The sequence below is a fragment of the Citrus clementina genome, unplaced genomic scaffold, assembly GCF_000493195.1.
Source record: "Citrus clementina cultivar Clemenules unplaced genomic scaffold, Citrus_clementina_v1.0 scaffold_2, whole genome shotgun sequence".
Lineage (NCBI taxonomy): Eukaryota > Viridiplantae > Streptophyta > Magnoliopsida > Sapindales > Rutaceae > Citrus > Citrus x clementina.
In genome coordinates this window covers 6,386,468-6,408,152 of record NW_006262688.1, presented here as the reverse complement: position 1 = coordinate 6,408,152, position 21,685 = coordinate 6,386,468, and the positions used below count along the sequence as shown (strand labels likewise).

General features: G+C 30.5%; 3 protein-coding genes across 4 annotated transcripts; all 3 read right to left on the bottom strand.

Moving 5' to 3' along the window:
* Positions 1 to 3,892: 3,892 nt before the first annotated feature.
* Positions 3,893 to 5,249, bottom strand: LOC18052893 (putative UPF0481 protein At3g02645). Its single transcript, XM_006445997.2, has one exon. It carries the CDS (start codon positions 5,247 to 5,249, stop codon positions 3,957 to 3,959), a length of 1,293 nt encoding a protein of 430 aa, XP_006446060.1. The 3' UTR covers positions 3,893 to 3,956.
* Positions 5,250 to 5,841: 592 nt separating this feature from the next.
* LOC18052892 (UPF0481 protein At3g47200) lies at positions 5,842 to 7,252 on the bottom strand. The gene is made up of 2 exons (XM_006445995.2): positions 7,229 to 7,252; positions 5,842 to 7,129 (listed from the first exon to the last, which is right to left on the bottom strand). Exon 2 carries the CDS (start codon positions 7,111 to 7,113, stop codon positions 5,842 to 5,844), a length of 1,272 nt encoding a protein of 423 aa, XP_006446058.1. The 5' UTR covers positions 7,114 to 7,129; positions 7,229 to 7,252.
* Positions 7,253 to 17,493: 10,241 nt separating this feature from the next.
* LOC18052891 (UPF0481 protein At3g47200) lies at positions 17,494 to 19,513 on the bottom strand. 2 transcript variants are annotated; one of them, XM_006445994.2, is made up of 3 exons: positions 19,236 to 19,513; positions 18,949 to 19,023; positions 17,494 to 18,844 (listed from the first exon to the last, which is right to left on the bottom strand). In XM_006445994.2, exon 3 carries the CDS (start codon positions 18,833 to 18,835, stop codon positions 17,549 to 17,551), a length of 1,287 nt encoding a protein of 428 aa, XP_006446057.1. In that variant the 5' UTR covers positions 18,836 to 18,844; positions 18,949 to 19,023; positions 19,236 to 19,513; the 3' UTR covers positions 17,494 to 17,548. The 2 variants fall into 2 exon arrangements, with proteins under 2 accessions (XP_006446057.1, XP_024047188.1); XM_024191420.1 differs by having other exon boundaries at positions 18,949 to 19,019.
* Between the last annotated feature and the right edge of the window lie 2,172 nt (positions 19,514 to 21,685).

Here is a 21,685-nt window from a genome sequence, read left to right as displayed (position 1 = left end):
TAGGGTTTATTTTGGGGGAAATAAAGACTTACGAAATTGTAACACTTACATATATATACTCCTGAGTCCTGATTGTGTGTATGCAAGTTTATGTTAGTTATCTTACATAATCAGTTAAAAATTAACACATGTTTAATTTGAATAAAATTAAAAAATAATTCGGTTTTTCGGTTCGGTTTTTCGGTTCAGCTAAGTGAACCGAATACCGAACCAACATTTCGGTTTTTTTTACAAACGGTTATTTCGGTTTTTCTTAAAAATAAAAACCGTACCGAATTAGAAAAAACCATCGGTTCGGTTCGGTTTTTTTAAGACTACGGTTTTTTTGCCCACCCCTAGACGAAACCTGGAGACAAAATTTTGGACAATCAGACTACAGTACCTCGGGTATATTAATTTTTATATTACCTCAAGTATTTACTGAAGTTCGATTTTATAACTTGAGTATTAAGAAGAATATTTTTTATTATTAAAATTAGACCGTCTATTAATACCTTACATCACGTTTTTTGTTACATATTTCAAATGTTATGTTTTATTTTTAATATTTTTGTTACATATAATTAATTTTAAGAGAATCAGAAAATGTCATCCGTAACTTAAAGACGGGTAACAAAAGCTTAGAAAATACAACATAAAGTTTAATGCAACTTTGGATTTGCCCAAAACAATGATCGCTGCAGTTTTGGGGGAAAAAAATATGAGTAATGATACAGCCACAAACTCTTGTACAAACTTATTTTGTACAAACTGACGTGGCATTAATTCATTGGTTGAATGAAAATATAAATTAATAAAAACAAATCATGTGAGCCAAGTGATATTTAATTCAACCAATCTTATCATGCCACATCAGTTTGTATAAAATAAGTTTGTACAAGAGTTTGTGGCTGTATCATTACTCAAAAAATATTATTACGAGTAATAAACATGTGTCTTTGAGTACATCCTTAGGCTTATTACGTGGCTACATACTGACCTGCTACGTGGCCCCGAGTTAATCTTTAATTTATTTATTAGTCGAATTTGTCTTGGTTGTTGGAGTTTCTTTATTCCATTTGAATAGAATAAGTCTTCCTAATTAATTCTGAGGAATTGACGTTTTACTGGTTCTATATATTTGAAGGGCGTGGCTACTGTACAGGTGTATGTGTGATACAAGGGTAGATGCCGACCGTTGGATTCAATAATTTGGATTGAATTTATTATTAAGTGAAATAAAAATTTGAGAAGACTGAAAACTTGAATATCCGGGCACCTGTAAAATCTGCAACAATAAATCAGAAATTACTAGTATTAAACATGTAAACTACCACCAATAAACACATTATTTGAATTATATTTTGTATTGGAGAATAGAGAAAATTACATTAAAGAGCCAGTTAGTATTTATTATAATTATTAGTATTTTATTAAAATTAACTTTTATGAAATAGCTATAACAAAACTCATTACAAATTACACAGAAAATAATTATCACATTCGATACTCAAAATATTGTCAATATGATACCAACACAACATGCACGAACAATACATTTATGTGATTGATATAACATTATTGATTTTGTGATTTTTTTTTTCTTAAAATGCTCACTTCGGGTACTCTCACACATAGTAAGATTGATAAAAATATTGTATAAACTTATCTTGTACAAACTGATGTGTCATTAATTCATTGGTTGAATGAAAATATAAAATAATAGAAATAAATCATGTGGGCCACATCAATTTGTACAAAATAAGTTTGTACAAGAGTTTGTGGCTATATCATTACTCATTGTTATAAGTGCATTGTTAATATTACTCTAACTATTAAATATATAATGATATTTTATACCAAATACATTTATAATACTCATAAGGGTAATGCTAAATTTACAATATTAATTATTTCCCAACTGTAGCATTTTAAGTGTCACTTATTAATTTGTTTGCACGATTAGAAAAATGATATTCATTGACACATGAGTTACACTACAGTGAAGAATTAACGTAAGTAATTTTTACGTAAAATTAATTGTCAACGATAAATAAAGTATTAAATTCTCAAACACGAAAATTATTCATTGCACTCATGAAAACTATTACCAACGAACATAAAATTTTTAACCTAATGTCCTAATCTATTGACCTGAAACTTTAACCATTAGACAAAAAACTTGTACCAGGAAACCTAAAATATTTTCATTCATACTTGAAATCTAAAGTATTTAATGCGCATCTGAAACCCAGGGCCAAGAACCTGAAACTTTACTCATTAAACAATCAACATATGCCACTGAACATGAAACTAATGTAACATGAAACTTTCAACCATTAACCTGAAATTGCTAGCATTTAACTTGAAATGTGAAGCTAATGCTAATATGAAATTTAAGACCATTAAATTAAAATTACAATCAATAAACTTAAAATTATTGAGCATTCAATGAAAGTATTACCATTTAACCTAAAAACTCCACTTGACATGAAATTAATGCTAACATGAAGCTTAAGACCGTTAAATTAAAATTGTAATAATTTAACATGAAGTCATTGACTATTACATGAAAACATAACGGTTGAACATGAAAACTCTATTATTACACATGAAACCAATGCTAACCTAAAAATTATTGAGGATTCAATGAAAGTATTACTATTTAACCTAAAAACTCTACTTGAACATGAAATTAATGCTAACATGAAACCTAAGACCATTAATTTAAAATTGTAATCATTAAACTTGAAATTAATATGCATTACTTGAATCATTTTTACCGAACTTGAAAACTCTACTATCAACATGAGACTGATGTTAACATGAAACTTAGGACCATTAATTTAAAATTATAATTATTAAACTTGAAACTATCTAATGCATATGCAAATCTAGAACCACACCTTGAAATCCTTAGCAATAATTCTACATTTCATTGATCAAACAAGAAATTAATACTAACTTTAAACATTTGACCATTTACTTGAAATATTAGCTATCAATTTGAAACCTCAAAGCATTAAATATGGAGACATTTAATGCACATTTGGAACCTTGATCATTAAACATGAAATTACACCATTAAATATGAAACTTCCTTGAAACTTTTAATCATTAGCTTGTAATTATTACCGTTAAACCTAAAATCATTAAGCGATAATTTGAAATCGTTTAATAATCATATAACATCTAGTATAGGCAGTATGAAATCACGAGCATTAAACCAAAAACCACTATCATAAAACATGAAACCGATTTTTATTCACGTATATATTTTTATATTGATTATTTAAATATTACTTAATTTTTCATTTTTTAATTTAACTATACACACACACATACACACACATATATAAAATTTATATTATTATTTTATTATTTTAAAGCACAATGAGTTGCAAAAACCGGTTGTCGCCACTTTTATTTATTCTTTGATTATTCACATGCAAAATAAATTTATCTTTTTATTAATGCATTGGACGGAGCAAGAAGACTTATTAAAAATAAAAAAAAGTCAGTACAGTCAATCAGGGGATACAACGAACTTTACTCTATAAAATAAAAGGAAAACTACAACAGAGAAATAAGAATTGATTGAAAAACCGTTGAGAGCAAACAAAACTAGAATTAAAAAGATTCTGAAACTATTTATCTGGAGCTAATCCATTTCCAGAGTAATTAAAGATACAAAAGAATTGCTTTGTGTATGGTCTGCAATGCGTATGTACAAGAACAAACCATTTTATATGATGAACAAAACCAAGTTCTAAAACAAATAAGATTTCGTTAAAGTCAAAATATTTGGCACAATTACAGATCTAAAGTCATAATCAAATAATCACAAGTACAAAATCAACCACTCTTATTTTTTAACACTGTGATTGAGCTAAACAAAAAAGAAATGCTGGGATATTAAATGTATGAAATCCGTCCGAAAACATACAATTTGAAAAATCGTAGAAATTAACCTATTCCTACAATGCGATGATGGAACAAACTGTTTGCACAATGGTAAGTAGGAGGAGGACAACAGCCGCAATGACAGAGATAGATGCCCATGGTGTGTTGAAATAATTTTGCTTCAAGTTTGCCTTCCACTTGTGCAAAGGGTATCTGCAATAGTCCTTTAGATCTTGAACAAGAACCGAATACTCAAAATCATCAGCATATAATATAGCCTGTTTGTCAATATTGCGTAGAAAATTTGACACTGCTTGACTATCCCTTGTCCAATTATCAATAACTCCATTTTCAACAAGCTTGTCCGCATCTTTTGCAGTGACAACGAGGTTCCTCATCATTATAATATAGTCATTTATATAGCTGTTATCACAATGCACCGTCTCGAAAGCAAGAAGATTTCGGAACAAACTTTCGGTGGTTTCATATATTGTCAATAATGGAATTTCCAAAATCCCTTTATTGAATGTGATGTTGAGAAGATTTTTGCCTGATCCCAACTGAAACTTGACTCCAGCTTGGTGAAGTTCCGTCACATTAGGTATGTTTTGAGGTTTGACTGTATTTTCTTCTTCATCATCATCATCATCCGACTCACCGGACGGCTCAATACAGAGTCTAAGCAAATCAAGCATATGCTCAGCTTTCGAGAAGTGTTGCTCTAAAATATTCTCCTCTATCAAGAGATCATCAGCAGTCAAGTCCCTGATCAGACTTATAATCAATTTAATCAAGGAAACTTTCTCGAATTGTTCATCACACGTTGCGGTTTTCGCTAGATTGAACAAGTCGTTTAAAATGAAAAAAGGAAGCTGATTTTCTAGCGAGCACAAGTCATTGTCTATATCTATATATGGCTTTTCAAATATACAATCATCAGCAGTTACCAAATCACGATTAGAAAATCTGAGGAGGTGCTCAATCATGAAGATGGAATCAACTAAAATCACTGTAACAATTTCATCACTTGTAAGTTCAATGTGTTTTGAATAACAGCTGCGCAATTTAGCTTCTTTATCCTTTACAAGAGTAAGAAACTCCTCCATACTTACCTTGGTTCGTTTAAGAAAATGCTTGAGGTTTCTTCTTTTATGCTCTTCCATTTCTTTTAACTCTTCCTTACCATGATGAAGCGGGCCGATAGAAATCACTTGTGGAGTAAAATCACTTTCATTTAGACACCGCGTTTGTTGGGGAACTCTATATATGCAACACTCCTCGGATAAGGATTGCACGGTCTCCAAGTTTTCTCTCAAAGAAGCTGCTAATCTTTTTACATCAATTGATGCATGCTCGCAGTTAGCCATCTTCTACCAAACTAAACAAAATCACAACAATAACTTATTAGAAAACATGCTCAAATAAAACTATCACAAGCAAACAAGAATGAAGAAGATTAAGAGAACTTCCATACCTTGAATCCGTGATCGATTTAATCTTCCTCTTTGAATTTATCTATAGAAATTTTTATTTTTTAATTCTTTTGGGTTCAATCAAATGTTACCAAGTGTTTGGAATAGTTTATGACAAAATTAAATCTATCCACTTATAAAAGAAATTATTATATAGATAGAGGTAGTTAAATCTGATCCTGACTTGTATGTAATCTTTATTTTCTCTTGAGCATTTTTTATTTATTAAATAAAGACATAATTGAGTTTAATTTACTTCTCCCAAGTCTTTCTTTATACTACAAATGAAAAAAGTTGCTTTCTTGTAAAATTGAATAATTTTGTTTCCTGTCATTTGTTCAAGCAAGCAACACGTTAGCAACTAGATCCTAGAATAGGCCAAAACCAGTACAAATTAAAATCATTAATCAAGTCTAGTCACACAATTTGAAAAGTCAAGTGACACGTAAACAATATACCTATGTTTTTATTCATGAATCAGATTAACCTACAACGCGATGATAGCACAAACTGTTTGTGCAATGGTGAGAAGAAGGAGAATAACAGCTGCAATGACAGAGATAGACGCCCATGGAGTGTTGAAATAATTTTGCTTCAAATTTGCCTTCCACTCATGACAAGGTATTTTGCAATAGGCATGTAGATCTGCAGTAAGACCAGAGTACTGGAAATTTTTATTATGCTCGCAGTCTGGGATAAGGCTCTGAAAAGTTGTTAAAAATCTTCCAGTTTTTCCCAATCCAATAATTTCATTCTGCATGAGGAACTCCGCATCCTTCTGAGTGTCGACGAGGAAACTCATAATTGTAACATAGTCATTAAGGTAGCGAGTATGGCCATGCAAAATCTCGAAAGCTATAAGATTCCTGAAAAGACACTCCGTGGAATCATACACTGTCAGAAATGGAATCTCCAAAATTCCGTTATTGAAAGTAATGTCAAGTAGATTTTTGCTTGACGCAGACTTAAACTTGACTCCAGCTTGGTGAAGTTCCTTTGAGCTAGGAATGCGTTGCTTTTTTAATGCACTTTGGACGCGCGGTTGGGATGGTTGGAGATACAGGTTTAGTAGATCAAGAAAATGTTTTGCTCTTGGAAAGTGGGTTTGGAACATATTCTCCCCTATGGGGAGACGTAGCTCAAAAAGATTTAGTAGGGGCTTGCAGATAATAGTGATCAATGAAAGCCCCTCATAGCAGTCACCATATGTTGCCGTTTTGGCAAGATTAAACAAGTCACTGAGGATGAACAGTGGAATCTGATTTTCTAGCAGCAATAAGTCAAGTCTGATGTGCTTAAACAGCCATGGTTTTCCTAATATTCGATCATCATTAGTTATGAAATCATGCTTACCAATTCTGAGAAAGTACTCGATGAGAAAGATAGCATCCACTAATATGATTGCTGTGAACTCATCACTTTCAAGATTAATGGTTTCTGCATAACAATTGCGCAATTCTACTTCCTTTTCCTTAATTAATGAAAGGAAACGTGCCATGTGTACCTTAGTTCGTTGAAGAAAATGTTCCATGTATCTTATTTTATGCTCTTCCATGGCTTCTAACTCTGGGTTACCATGGTGAAGCGGGCCAATTGAAACCATCTGTGGGGTGTAATGGCTTGGATGAACACGCCGCTTGGGGGGAGGAACTCTGTAGATGCAACACTTTTCGGATAAGGGATGCAAGGTCTTGAACTTCCCACTCAAAGAATCTGCTAACTTCTCCATATCAATAGATGCATGCTCCATGTTTTCCATTTTCTATTGCTTGTTGCTGTGTAGGTGTTTAGCAACAAAGTTAATGAGAACAACTTCCAGAAACTTGCTTATTTGCTTAAAGATATAAAAGATCAAGTACTAATCAGAAACTTACATGTACAAGAAATCAGGATGAAATGAAAACTTACACTGCTGTGTCTGTAGTTTACCACTGTCGACTGTATCTCATTTTTCGATGTGGGTGTTTGGCTAGGAAGAAGATGTGATTTTCTCTGGAAAATTAGAGGTGTGATTCCAAGAGAGAAGGGTCATATACGAATTAGGGGAGCGCCTAAGTTACGATCAATGTACCTTACGTTTTTTGTTTTATTCTTCTTGGTAAATTTCATTTGAGTCCCTTGATGTTTCTTTATTTTCTATAATTGAGGGAGTATTTGTCTCCTTCCATCTCTTCTACACCTATTTTTTATCCTTTCCAGAGTTGTATTTATTTCTTTTAATAACAACAAGTGGTTATCAAACTCATATAGATCTATGAATTCAGAATATATTTATGGTCCTAAATTTATTAAACCTATTCTTTCTTGCTCTAATAAATCTATTTTTTGATTTATTAAATTTATATATGTACTTACTATATTTTCCCATCCTAAATGCATATGTTCCGCACTGTTTATTAATTCCTGTATTGTATTAACTGCTTGGTTCATAATGTTTCAGTTTTATACCAATATATTAAAAATTGTATAAATTTATCAATAAATTTCATTTTCTTTTCTATCAATATTTCTCCTCCTGTGGTATCTATATTCCTTTCTATAAGTTCTTCAGTTAATTCAATTTCTATATTTCTTATATTATTTTTATCAGTTTTTAAAGCTTTTACCAAATTCTTTATTTCTTCTTTATTATATACCTTTAATGTATACAAACTATTAACTATTGACTGTATTGGGTCCATAATTTTGTTCTTATGGCTCTGATACCATCTTGCACTGTGTGCTAAAAAAAAAACTAAAAAAGGTAAAAACAAACCAAAAAGGTAACGAACGAAAATATAAACAATAGAAAAATAAAATAATAGAATAAAGAATTATAGAAAATTAAAAAATATAAAACAATAAACAATATTGTTAAAAATCTTTATTTTATAAGGTATACATATCAATACTATTACTATTATTTCTTACATATAAGGTAATAACTTGTTCTCCTTATATTACCCTAGGTATATTATTCAGAAGACTAGGAAAATAAAAATCATAATAATTATTATTAGTTTCTAAAATATATGCAGGATTATTGGTCATATTATAAAATAATTTGATCTGTATAAAGTATATATTATTATTTATTATACTAAAATAGTATCTAATTTCCCTTTGAGTATCTATATTTACAAAATATCTTGATTACAGGTACGTGGCTTGTTATCCCAAAGTGCAGAGGATACTAACGCCCAATAGGGATCGTCTATCCAATTTACGTCATGGGTTGCTTGCCGATATACCTTACAATCAGTTTATTTGTTTTATTTTACTAAATTCCTATATTTCATGTTCTTCGTTATCCGAATTTTCTACGTAATTTATATATGATGGTCCGATTTCTCGACTTTCATGTTCTATATATGCTAAAGCTATGTCAATTCCTTGCTCTATTGTTAACATAATTATATTATGTTTTAAATTATCTATTTCGATATGGTTTATAATTTTTCTTTTTATTTCTTTTGGTAAATTAAGAGTATATACTGCTTGTAGATCTTCTGTTCTAACTAGCTCTTTTTTACTTAAAAGATATGAACTTTGTTTAAAAGATCCTAAGTTAAAGTCTATTATCATCATATAGTCATTATATGTTATTCTAGTGGTAGAGTTTATCATATATTCTTTAGAATTCCCAAGTAAAATATCGTTATTCATGTTTTAAATTAGCTCTTCCTCCATAAATCTCCTCATCTTCAATCATCAACAAACTTTCACCAAAAGATAAGGTTTGAGAATTATTACCTGAGTTGCTCTTATTTCTTTGCCTTTCGATCCTCTTCCAGTGACCTGCAGCCTGGTTGTCCTTATTCCCTCAACAGCCTCCTTGCCTTAACGGGATCAGCGGACTCGAGCGGCCTTACTGTATGGATTTTGATCGTTGTGCTTGGAAACTTTGAACAAATTTAGGTTTCTCTTTCCTTTCTTAGGTGTTGTTTTGTTTATGATTTCTGATGGTTTGATTCTGGATTCTGAGTTGAAAAGTTGTTTAGTTATTCATTTTTTAGAGAGTTTTTTGGAAGAGATTTCGTGATTCAAGCTCTGAGAGCCTTTTTTCTTTTTTCTTTTATTTATATCTAAAAAGATTACATTCTTGCCTTCTTATGTTTGGGCCTTTTACATTATTCCCTATGCTTTATTACATTATTACCCTTTTATAATTGGGCTTCTTACGTCACTGCTGACGTTACATATCACTCATTTGGCTTCTTACGCCACTGCTGACGTTACATATCACTTATTTTTAATTTTAGCATCTTTCTTTTTGCTGTCTGCTTTATCTTGTCGGGCATCCTCTTTATGTTGTCTGCCTTATCTTGTCGGGCATCCTCTTTATGTTGTCTGCCACTTCCATGAGTTGATAAGCTTGATCCATTGTTTTACTGCTACTGGGGAAACGCATAATGCTTATTTCATTGATGAAATCTAATAACAGGTTTGATGGTGTATGACTGTCTTCAGAGGTTATGAGAATATAGTTCTGAAATTTGATGATGGTTCTGAAATTTCTTTTGTATAGATCCTTGGCTATGCTCCATATGGCTTTTATTCCTCTGACTCTTTGTGTTCTGATCCAATGCTCATTTATGTGTGGAACATTTGTGTAGTCTGTCCCAACTTCGACCTTGAAATTCTTAGTGAGATGACCTATAGAGATCATATAAAAGGCTTGATATTCTACGTTCTGATAGTATTCTGGACTTATGGTGTAGAATTTTAGATATATGGGTCTTTTTTGGGCGAACCTTGATACTTCTTTTATTAATAAGTCATCAAGGCTGGCTATTTCCTGAAGATTTATATCTGGATAGACTAGATCTAAATACCCGTATTTTGCTATCTTTCCAACAAGGAGTGGGTCTGCTCCTTTTGTAGCAATCATTCTTGGATACATATTTTTTCCTGGTGCTTTGAAAATTGTATTTTTGTGGGAACAAGTGGAGTACACCCATGTGGAGAATTGTTTATATTCTTCTTCTTTTGGATTCAGGGGTTTCTCCTCTTCTTCTGTATAAGGATTGTTTATTTCTATGAACTTTTTTGGAGGTTCTGATTTTGGAGACTGGACTTCTATAGATATGACTTTATTAGGAACTGGGTCAGAGATTGGTTTATCTTCTCTGAAGGGTCCACTACTGCTTCCGATATTTATTGGGTTAATGTTTATTGGGCTCGTGTTTATAGAGAGAGCTTTTGTTAGGTCGTCTATGTATGACTCTAACAAATTTACTCCTTTTTCATGAGCCTCGGAAGCTTCTTTTAAATAGTTTATTGCATCAATTATATCAGATGCTTCTGTTTTGAGCCTTTGTACCTCAGCTTCTATTTTCCCGATAATTCTATTAACTTCGGGATTCATTCTCCAAATTCTATGTTCCTGCTTAGGAAATCTGCAAGAAAATTGTTAATTCCTTTTATATGGACAATTTTAAAATTATAATATGACAGATAAACTTGCCATCTATGCAATCTTCTATACTGGGGTTCATTTGGTAAAATCCTATTAATAAGAGCGTTTACCTGAGAATTATCAATTTGTACAGTAAATTATTTTTGGGGTAAAAATAATGAGAATTTTTTAATCCCTTTGTATATTGCAAGGAGTTCTTTTTCATGTACAGGATAATTAACCTGAGCTTGGTTAAACGTTCCACTAGTGTATCGACAAATTTCATTTATATCTGTTTTAAGTATTGCTCCCCAATATAAGTCAGACGCATCTGTTTGTATTACTAATCTATCTTTTTCATCTGGTAGTCTTAAAGTCGGAAGGTTTTTACATTCTTCTTTTAAATTTTTTACAGTTTCTGTATGTTCCTCATTCCATCCCCTAGTATTATTTTTTCTTAATAATTTTTGGAGTATATTTCTCTTTTTTGATAGGTCTTTTATAAATCCTTCTGCATAATTTAAACATCCCAAGAATTTTTGTATTTGTTGTTTATTTTCTAATTTATCTGGAAACTCAATTATTTTTCTTCCTATATGGCTCTGGAGTTTGATTCCTTGTTTGTCAAGTATCATTCCTAAAAATTCTATTTTCTTATGCTCTATTACTGCTTTTTTACTAGATAGTACTATCCCTTCTCTAATACATGTATTAGCAAATTCTTTCAAATGGTGTCTATGTTCTTCTATTGTTTCTGAAGCTATCAATATATCATCAACATAGACTATAATGTAATTGTAGTCTTTAAATATTTTATCCATCCTACTTTGAAAAATTTGTGGAGCATTTTTTAATCCAAAGGGCATTACTAACCATTCATAATGACCTTGTGGGGTACTAAAAGCTGTGTAAGGGATACTATCATTTTCTATTTTTATTTGCCAAAATCCTGACTTACAATCAAATTTTGAATAATATGTTTTATTTTTTACAAGATTTATCAGTACTTCCTTATTTGGGAGAAAATATCCATCAAATTTTGTATATTTATTTAGTTCTTTGTAGTTTATTACCATTCTTGCTTTTCCCCTAACCTGTTCTGCTCTTTTCCTAACCATAAAAGCTGGACTATTATGCGGGCTATTACTGCTTCTAATAAGTTTTAAATTTAATAATCCTTTTATTTGAATTTTAAATTCTTCTCTATTTTCTTCTGTATACATAGGTTTAAGTCTTATAATCCTATTTTCAATTAATTCTATTTTTGCTCTAGGATGATCTGGTTTCCATAATGCTAAAGGGTTCTCTTTATAAACTTGCTCAAGCTGTGATTTTATTGTTTCTAGTTGTATATTATAACTTTGTCCTGTTTGTATTAAATAATGTTTTTCATAAATATACTTATCACCAGGCTGGGCTGGTTGAACTCTGTAGGGTTTGAATTCGCGATGGATGCGGAGAATATGATTACAAGGGGTTTTTAAAGTGATCATATAAGGTGTTTGTTGATAATATTGGAACTGTTTGATGAAATCATTTCCTAAAAGGATATCACAATCCATATTATTGTATTGGAATATTTGGTTAATACGTACTACTTTACTTCCTAGTAAGATTTCAAAATTTAAAATAGATTGATTGACATGTTGTTTATCTCCTGTAATACCAATAATTTTTAATTTTCCATTTGATTCCCATTTATTAGATAAAAAGGATTTCATAATAGTTATTTCACTACCAGTGTCTAACAAAGCACAAGTATCTATATCTTTTTCGGTTATGTTTATTTGTATATATACAGACATAGGGTATTTTACATAAGCTTGTTTTAACATGTGTAACAAATTATTGTTTGGCCTTGGATTAAGAAAGTTATCTTATTAGGTTCAATTTTGTAATATTCTAAATCATTTAAAAAACTATTACCTAGTACTATATGTTTTTCAGGGTCTGTAGTCATGAATGAATCTATATAGCAGGCTACTATTATTCTAAGTCCTTCTATTATTATAGGGACTTTAACTTCTTGTTTACAAATATGTTTATTCCCATTGAAGTCAGTATACTCATACGGAACTTCCTTTTCTTTTACTAAGAGTCCTTTATTTTTTGTGTGATTCATATAATTATGGCTTGTGCCAGTGTCTAATAGTATAGGTACTTTTGTTGTATAATCTATTCCATTAAAGTATTGTCCAAGTATTTTTACCACATTATTTGTTGGTACCCATTTAATTATTTGCTTATCAGTGTTTAATCTTCTAGAAGAACTTCCTCTTATTAAGGTTCTTCCAGCAAAGCTTATAGGAATAATGGAGTTTTCATTACTATTATTTAAAAATTGTTTTTTATCATCGATATTTAATTCATAATTTATAGGGATTTTGTAATCTTGGATTACTGGTTCTATAAATGTTACGATATCTTCACAATCTTTATTTATCTCGATGTAAGGTTTATTACCATATATTTCTCCGTAATTTGAATTACAGAAACTATATAAGGCTGAGTAATGTATTGTCATTATTCTGTTACCTTCTTTCATTTAATTTTTCCTTAATAACTTAAAATGTAAGCTTAATGTTTCGTCTATGTTCTTATCTTTAATGTGTACACAATATCTAGGGTGACAAGTAAATAATAATTTAGTATAACATAAATTTCCTTCTATTGTTCCAAGATGTCCTATCTTAGGATCTGTAAATCTTTGATCATGCAATGATAAAACTATTGGGCTATCTATTCCTTCTTTAAAAAGAGATTTTATTAAGATTTGTATCTCAGCGAGATATACATATTGAATTTTTTCTTTAGTTGACTCATTTTTTATTTTTCTCAGTGCTAGTTCTATGGATCTTTTATTTATTAAACTAAATCTAATATTTCCTTCAGCTTGTGTAATTGTCACAGCTTTTTCTTGTTCATAATATTCATGTAATATTATTCGTTTTCTTTTAAACATATCTCTAAATCTATGGATTATTCCATATTCTGGTTTTTCCATATTTAATTTTAAAAGTTTATTATATTTTTCTTTGTTAAAAGTAGCAACAAGACTGTATCCACTTTTGTTTTCTTCTTTTTCTATTTCTTCTATCTCTTCTATTTTTTCATTATCTAATAACTCTTCTTTATTCTGATTCATTTTCAGATTCTTCAGCCATATAAACTTCCTCTCCTATATAGTCAGATAAGTTATTTATTTTCTCTAAGTCACTTTCTATATTTTCAAAATCTTCTTTTAAGAGTTTAACTTTTTTCTTTCTTGTACAATCTGTACTTATATGCCCTATTTCTCCACAATTCCAACATTTACATTTGGACTTATCTAATATTTTTCTCTGGTTTTTATATTTTCTTTTATAATATTTTCTTCCCGATTTTTTATATCTTTTCTTAAAATTATTATATTTTTTATATCTCTTTTCTTTATTATAAGATTTCCTGCGTCTTTTATGAGGTACATAACATCCCCATTGGGTAGGCATTTCTGTTTTTTCACAACATATTTTTGTTATATTTTTACTCTTTTTTATTAAACTTCTTTGGATACAAATTTCACTTAATCTTGTATTTAAAAATCTAATCCTAGATCCTAATGTATCTGGGATTCTACTATCACTTTTATTAGTATATTTCTCATATTCATTTATGAAATATCCATTCCATGGATAAGGTAATTTAGAATAATACAAATTTTTATAAATGTTCTGGTCTTCATGACTCATGAATTGTGTATAATAATATTTACTAAATTCACATGTATATTCTTTTACAAAACACATATTACAGATTGTCAGGTTTATTAATTTCATTCTAGCATTTAATTTATCATATTTTGCTTCATTTTCTGTATTTGTAACCAATCTTCTCCTAAGAATTCACTAGCAATGTATTCGATTATTCTTTCTATTCCTAATCCTTTATCTTTTCCTAATGCTATTTTGGTTGAGTCTTTTATTAATTTTTGTGTATCGTCACTTAATCCTTTCCACCAATTAAATACTTTTCCTGTAAAACTTGCTATTAGAATATCTGTTAATATATTTATTTTTTCTTCTTCAGTATCTACATTCCAATCATCTTTGGATCCATTGAATATAAAAAATAATTTTATTTGCATTCCCCATTCTACTAAAGCTTTTCGGGGGTCTATTTTACAATCTAAGTCTAAAAATGTACCTGCATTGCTTATTGGCATCAAATGGTCATTATTAGGTTGGTAATCTTTTTTCCAAGGGGTATTTTTAACGGGCGGATAGTATTCATAAAAAGGTCTATTTTTCTTTTTATTTGTTTCATATCTATGGCTAGGTTCTCCAATATCAGGTTTTAATTCTGGACCTCCAGCGACATTCATCTTTAATTGATATTCTTTTTCAAAATCTTCTAAATCACTAAGGTTAATATCACTAAATTTTTCTGTTAATTCTTCTAATGTATTTTCCATTATTCTGTGTCACTAGGTGTATTTTCTTTTATCTCTAATTTTTCTTTTCCCTTTTCTTCTCTTTTTAATTCTGCTTTTAACTTTTCTGATTCCTCTAATATTTTTGGATACTGATTTTTTATAAACCAGTCATCATAACTTCCTGGTTGAGGTTTTGTCATATGTTTTTCAATGCTTGTCCCTATTATTCCTGATTTTATTATTTCAAGTTTCTCAACTTTTTTATTTTTCTTTCGGCTTATCTGAATTGTTGATAATTCTATTTTTATCTTTCTTATTTCTTGTTTAATTTCTCTCATTTTTTCTTTAAGATTTAAAAGTATTTTTTTTAATTCAATTAATATAGTTTCCATAAAATGTAGGGGTGCTAACATATATTTTTACTTTTGAGTGTATGTTACATCCAACGTAACATAGGGTTAGCCATGAATTATATAAAAGAAGAAAGTCAAAGGGACCGCCACTTGCATTGAATTATTGAGGTCTTTGTCAGGCGAATTATTTCGACCTTTCGTCGATTGTTTATCTGAACCCGGTCAAGTTGGGGCTTCAGCTGCACCAGTCACCCCTTTTCATGGAAACTTCAATGGAAGTACACGTGGACCTAAACTACTGGCTGTCACGTTGACTTACATTAAAAATAAAAAAATAGTGAAAATTAAATTTATATTACAGAATCTTAGTAGTCAAAGTCTCAAAAACCGCGAGGAGATTTAAATTGTAAAAAAAAAAAAAATTCAAAGATGATTTAGTTAATTAATTGTTAAGAATGAGTTTACACAGTGTGAAAGGTGGAACTATCAGCACCGAAGAATTTAAAAATAAATTATATTAGAGTGTTCAGTAATTTTCGCTTAGACTAGTGATATTTAATCTCTCCACAGCTCCTAATTTTATGTTAATTTCCATATTTTCCTTAGATAAATTATTAAAATGGATATATGTGTGTGTTCTCAATCTCTCCAGCCAGTAGGTCCAGTATTGTTGCAACTATAATAAGAAGTGGCCCTTTGGTTGCAAAGGAACTGAATATATAAATCTTGGACTGAGCTGACGAACAACTATCAACAGGCCTTATCATTGACATGACTCCCACCATTCGTCAATATGAGGAACACCAAACTGATCAACTCTGAACCCATTCTTTGTTGATGAGGAACTCCAAGTGCTTAAACAAATACTAAACTATGCTTGGATGAGATCAGAGTTATTGAGCAGATTTTTGGAGTTTTAAGCTAGTGAAGTGTAGAAAAATGATAAAAAGATAAATTGGCAATTATATGGGGCAAATTGATAGAGAATTTGTTTTCTTTTTTTCTTTTCCCAAGTTTTGGATGGGGTTAATTGATAAATGAGGGTTGGTAAGACAATTGAGGGGTTTAGATGTCACCATTATTTTTTACCCTTTCTTGACACATTAACCAATAATGACCCATCTAAAAAATGGTTTCATAACATACGAGTGCCCATATAGTTTTTTTAAAAAAATATATTACATAAAGCTCTTCAAGGCTAAAAAAAAACTAAGGATGATAGAAAAGCCGGCTCGTGTTTAGCTTGGGTGTTTTCGGACCAAACATGGCCTAACCCAACTATATTTTCTAACCACTCACGCCAAGCTCGACTTCACCTAAAAAACGCGAGCTTGGCCTGAATGCCTAATAAATGTCTCAAAAAAATATTTATTTTAATTAAAATACACCTTTTAATATTTATTTAGCCCTAGGCATAACACATTTTTAAATTTTAAATCCTTTTAGGGCAATTTTTAAATTCTAGTCTAATAAAACAAAATTTTATATATTAAAAATTTATAAAAAACAATAAAAAACTAAAAAATAACACATAAATTCAGGCTTTTAGACCCAAGCCCAACCTGAGCCAAGCCCAACCCAACACGACAAGAGAAGTGCTTGGGTCGGGCTTGGGCTTGGCCACTTGAAAAACATGGCCATAATTTATGGAATTAAAATGTGTACAACTTTGTAACACTAAAAAATACTATAAAACAATTTAAAAAAACAATAAACAAAACTAGATTGATTGGAATTTCAACTAAAAGTCATCGTCAATTTATCATAATATAAAATGGTTTGTGTGATAATTGTTGAAATCTTGAGGGTCTATGTATACATTTAAGGGGCTTTTTCCCTTTTATGTTTGCATAACTGCAGTGTAATTAAACAAGTGGACCAATAAAAATAAAATTAAAAAAAACAATTAATCACAAATTGATAACCAAATAATTATCAAAATTACAAAATCAAACACTCTTTTTATTATTATTAATTTACTTTGTGTAATTGAGCTCAACAAAACATAAACACCGGCATAAAACACGGAATTTTGAATAAGAGTAGATATATCCTACAATGCAATGATAGAACAAACTGTTTGTATGATGGTGAGTAGAAGGAGAACAACAGCTGCAATGACAGAGATAGATGCCCATGGAGTATTGAAATAATTTTGCTTCAAGTTTGCCTTCCACTTGTGCAATGGGTATCTGCAATAGGCCTTTAGATCTTGAACAAGATCCGAATACCGAAAATTATTAGCATACAACGTTGCCTGTCTGTCAAGATTGCGTAAAAAATTTGACACTGCTTGACTATCACCTGTCCAATTATCAATAACTCCGTTTTGAACAAGTAATTCCGCATCGTTTGCAGTGACAACGAGGTTCTTCATCATAATAATATAGTCATTTATATAGCAGCTGTCACAATGCACTGTCTCAAAAGCATGTAGATTTCGGAACAAACCTTCGGTGGTGTCATATATTGTCAGTAATGGAATTTCCAGAATTCCTTTGTTGAATGTGATTTCGAGCAGATGCTTAGTTGACCCCAACTGAAACTTGACTCCGGCTTGGTGAAGTTCCGTTGCACTCGGTATGTTTTGAGTTCTGATTGTATCTTCCTGATCATCATCATTCAACTCAACTGACGGCTCAAGACAGAGTCTAAGCAAATCAAGAATATGTTCAGCTTCCGAAAAATGTTGCTGTAAAATATTCTTCTCTATCAAGAGATCATCAGCAGCCAAATCACTGATCAGACTTATAATCAATTCAATCAAGGAAAGTCCGTCGAGCACTTCACCATGTGATGTGGTTTTCGCTAGAATGAACAAGTCGTTTAGAATGAAAAATGGAAGCTGATTTTCTAGCAAACGCAGGTCCTCGAAAATATCTATATAGGGTTTTCCAAATACACGATCATCATTAGTTACCAACTTACGATTAGAAAATCTGAGGAGGTGCTCAATCATGAAGATGGAATCAACTAAAATCATTGTAACAAATGCGTCACTTGTAAGTTCAATGCTTTCTGAATAATAGCTGCGCAGTTTAGCTTCCTTATCCTTTATAAGCGTAAGAAGCTCCTCGATACTTACCTTAGTTCGTTGAAGAAAATGTTTTAGGTATCTTCTTTTATGCTCTTCCATTTCTTTTAACTCTTCTTTACCATGATGAAGTGGGCCAATGGAAATCACTTGTGGAGTAAAGTCACTTTCATTTAGACACCGTGTTCTCCGAGGAACTCTATATATGCAACACTCTTCGGATACGGGATGCATGGTCTGCAAGTTTTCTTTCAATGAAGCTGCTATGTTGTTCACATCCACTGATACATGCTCGCTGCTAGCCATCTTCAAGAACTAAACAAAATGTGTCAACAGTAATTTATTAGAAAACATTGATCATAAAGAATAAAACTATCACAAGCTAATAAAAACGAAGATTGAAGAATGAGAAAACTCACATTACCACGAAGCCGTGATGGAAGAAATCCAAAAATCTTCTAGCCACGTGGAATTTATTCAGTCTAGCTAGCTATCTACATATAAAAGAAAATATTATATTGAGGTATAAAAATCTTCTGGCCACGTAGTTAAGTCCTGACCATGACTTGTGTAAATTCTTTTCTCAACAAATGAAACTGTCTTTAGCAAAAAAACAGAGTGATCAAGATGCATATCCGGACTGATTAAAGAAAAAAAGAATAATAAATCAGAATCATACAATATTAGCAAGAATTAGTAAACTTACAATTGCAGCGTTGGTACTTGGTAGGCTGTACAATCAGAAATATACTTATATGGGACGGGTATGTTAAGCTATCCTACACTGATCAATCAATTGGTGGCAGCGTTTAGCAACACTTTTCGGATAAGGGATGCAAGGTCTTGAACTTGCCACTCAAAGAATCTGCTAACTTCTCCATATCAATAGATGCATGCTTGCTTTCATCCATATGTTCTATCACTTGCTGCAGTATGAACAAAATAATAACAACCAAGTAATCAAGCCGGAGTGATCACAAGTTTAAGAACAATAACCCTGCAATTGGCCTGTCGGTAGCTTATGCCCTGTATTTATGAACAAATCCAATAATTGACTCAAAAAGGCCCCGGCATGAACATTGACGCGGTCTTACCGGCAACGCGTTTGTCTTTTTACTTATCTTTTTCCTTTTTTTTCCTAACTTCACACAAATTCGAAGACACTAGGCCCCCCCTTTCGACAGCCTGTACTGCGTTTGGTGTGGAATATTAAATTGTCGGATCACCAATTAACTTACATTTAATGTAAGTTACGATTGTAAAATTTTAAAAAGCGTCCTATACTCTATATTATTTATAATTTATTTATAAATATTATAAAATTTTTTGAATTGTAAAATTTCGTTTAACCTCTATACTCAATTTTATTTTATTGAAACTTAAAGTACGAATTTACCCCCTATAATTATAAATTTCTAAAATAACCTCCATTTAATTAAAAATATAATTATTACTAAATGAATTATAATTATAATCATAAACATAATTATATTTTTAAATAAATTATTGTTTTCATTATTAATAGCAAGAATAAAAATATTATAATTAATTAATCTATTAACAATAATTAATGATAATTTTTTATTTAAATTGTTAGTAATAATAATTAATGATAATTATTATTATTAATTAATTTTTTTAAAAAAATAATAACAATAACAATAATTAAAATACAAAATTATAATTATGATAAAATTAATTAAGGATTTTATAGCAATTTATTACAATTTAACTCATTATGATTTTGATTCTAAGATAAAATAAACACATAAATAGTAATACAGTCATTCTAATTACGATTTTTGTAATTTAAGTAAATAAATTATTCTGATTCCAATTCCTTATTTTGATTATAATTATTCTTATTTACTATTAGAGTTAAGTCCGTCTATTAATATCGTTCATCACGTTTTTTTATTACATATTTCAAATGTTATGTTTTATTCTTAATATTTTTGTTACATATATTCAATTTTAAGAGAATCAGAAAATGTCATCCATAACTTAAAGATATGCAACAAAAGCTTAGAAAAGACAACACAAAGTTTAATGCACTTTAGTTTTTGCCCAAACAATGATCGCTGCAGTTTTGACTTTTGAGGGAAAAAAATTATTACAAGTAATAAACATGCGTCTTTGAATAGGTCCTTAGGCTTATTACGTGGCTACTTACTGACCTGCTACGTGGCCCTGACTTATTCTTTAGTTTATGAGTCGAATTTGTCAAAAGCGGTTGTTGGAGCATTTTATTCCATTTGAATAATAAGTCTTCCTAATTAATCCTGAGGAATTGACGTTGCAATGGTTCTACATATTTGAAGGGCATAACTACTGTACAGCTGTATGTGCGATACAAGTGTAGATGCCTACCGTTGGATTCAATAATATCAAATCCAACGAATAAGATTGAATTTATTATTAAGTGAAATAAAAAATTGAGAAGACTGAGAACTTGAATATCCGGGCACCTGTAAAATCTGCAACAATAAATCAGAAATTAATAGTACTAAACACGTAAACTACCACAGTTAACATATTATTTGAATTATATTCCGTATTAGAGAACAGAGAAAATTACATGAAAGTTATTAATATTTTATTATAATTAACTTTTATGAAATAACTATAACAGAACTCATTACAAATTACATAGGAAATAATTATCATGTTGGATACTCAAAATATTGTCAATTACGATACCAACACAACATATTGTCAATATGGTAATAACAAAATAACACAACATGCACTGACAATACATTTATGCGATTGATATAATATGATTGATTTTGTGATACAATCACAAGCGGTTGGGTACTCGCACACAGAGTAAGATTGACAACAATATTGTTATAAGTGCATTGTCCATATTATTCTAACTATAAAATATATGATGATATATTATACCAAATAGATCTATAACACTAATAAGAGTAATGCTACATTTACAATATTAATTATTGTCCCAACTGTAGCATTTTAAGTGTCACTTATTAATTTGTTTGCACTATCAGAAAATGATATTCACTGACACATGAGTCACACTACAGTGAAGAATTAACGAAAGTAATTTTTACATAAAATTAATCGTCAACCACAAATAAAATATTAAATTCTTAAATACGAAAATTATTCGTTGCACTCGTGAAAACTATT

Excerpts from the sequence above, each read along its gene's own strand:
- LOC18052891 (XM_006445994.2), bottom strand. The coding sequence starts at position 18,835 with ATGGCTAGCAGCGAGCATGTATCAGTGGATGTGAACAACATAGCAGCT.
- LOC18052893 (XM_006445997.2), bottom strand. The coding sequence starts at position 5,249 with ATGGCTAACTGCGAGCATGCATCAATTGATGTAAAAAGATTAGCAGCT.
- LOC18052892 (XM_006445995.2), bottom strand. The coding sequence starts at position 7,113 with ATGGAAAACATGGAGCATGCATCTATTGATATGGAGAAGTTAGCAGAT.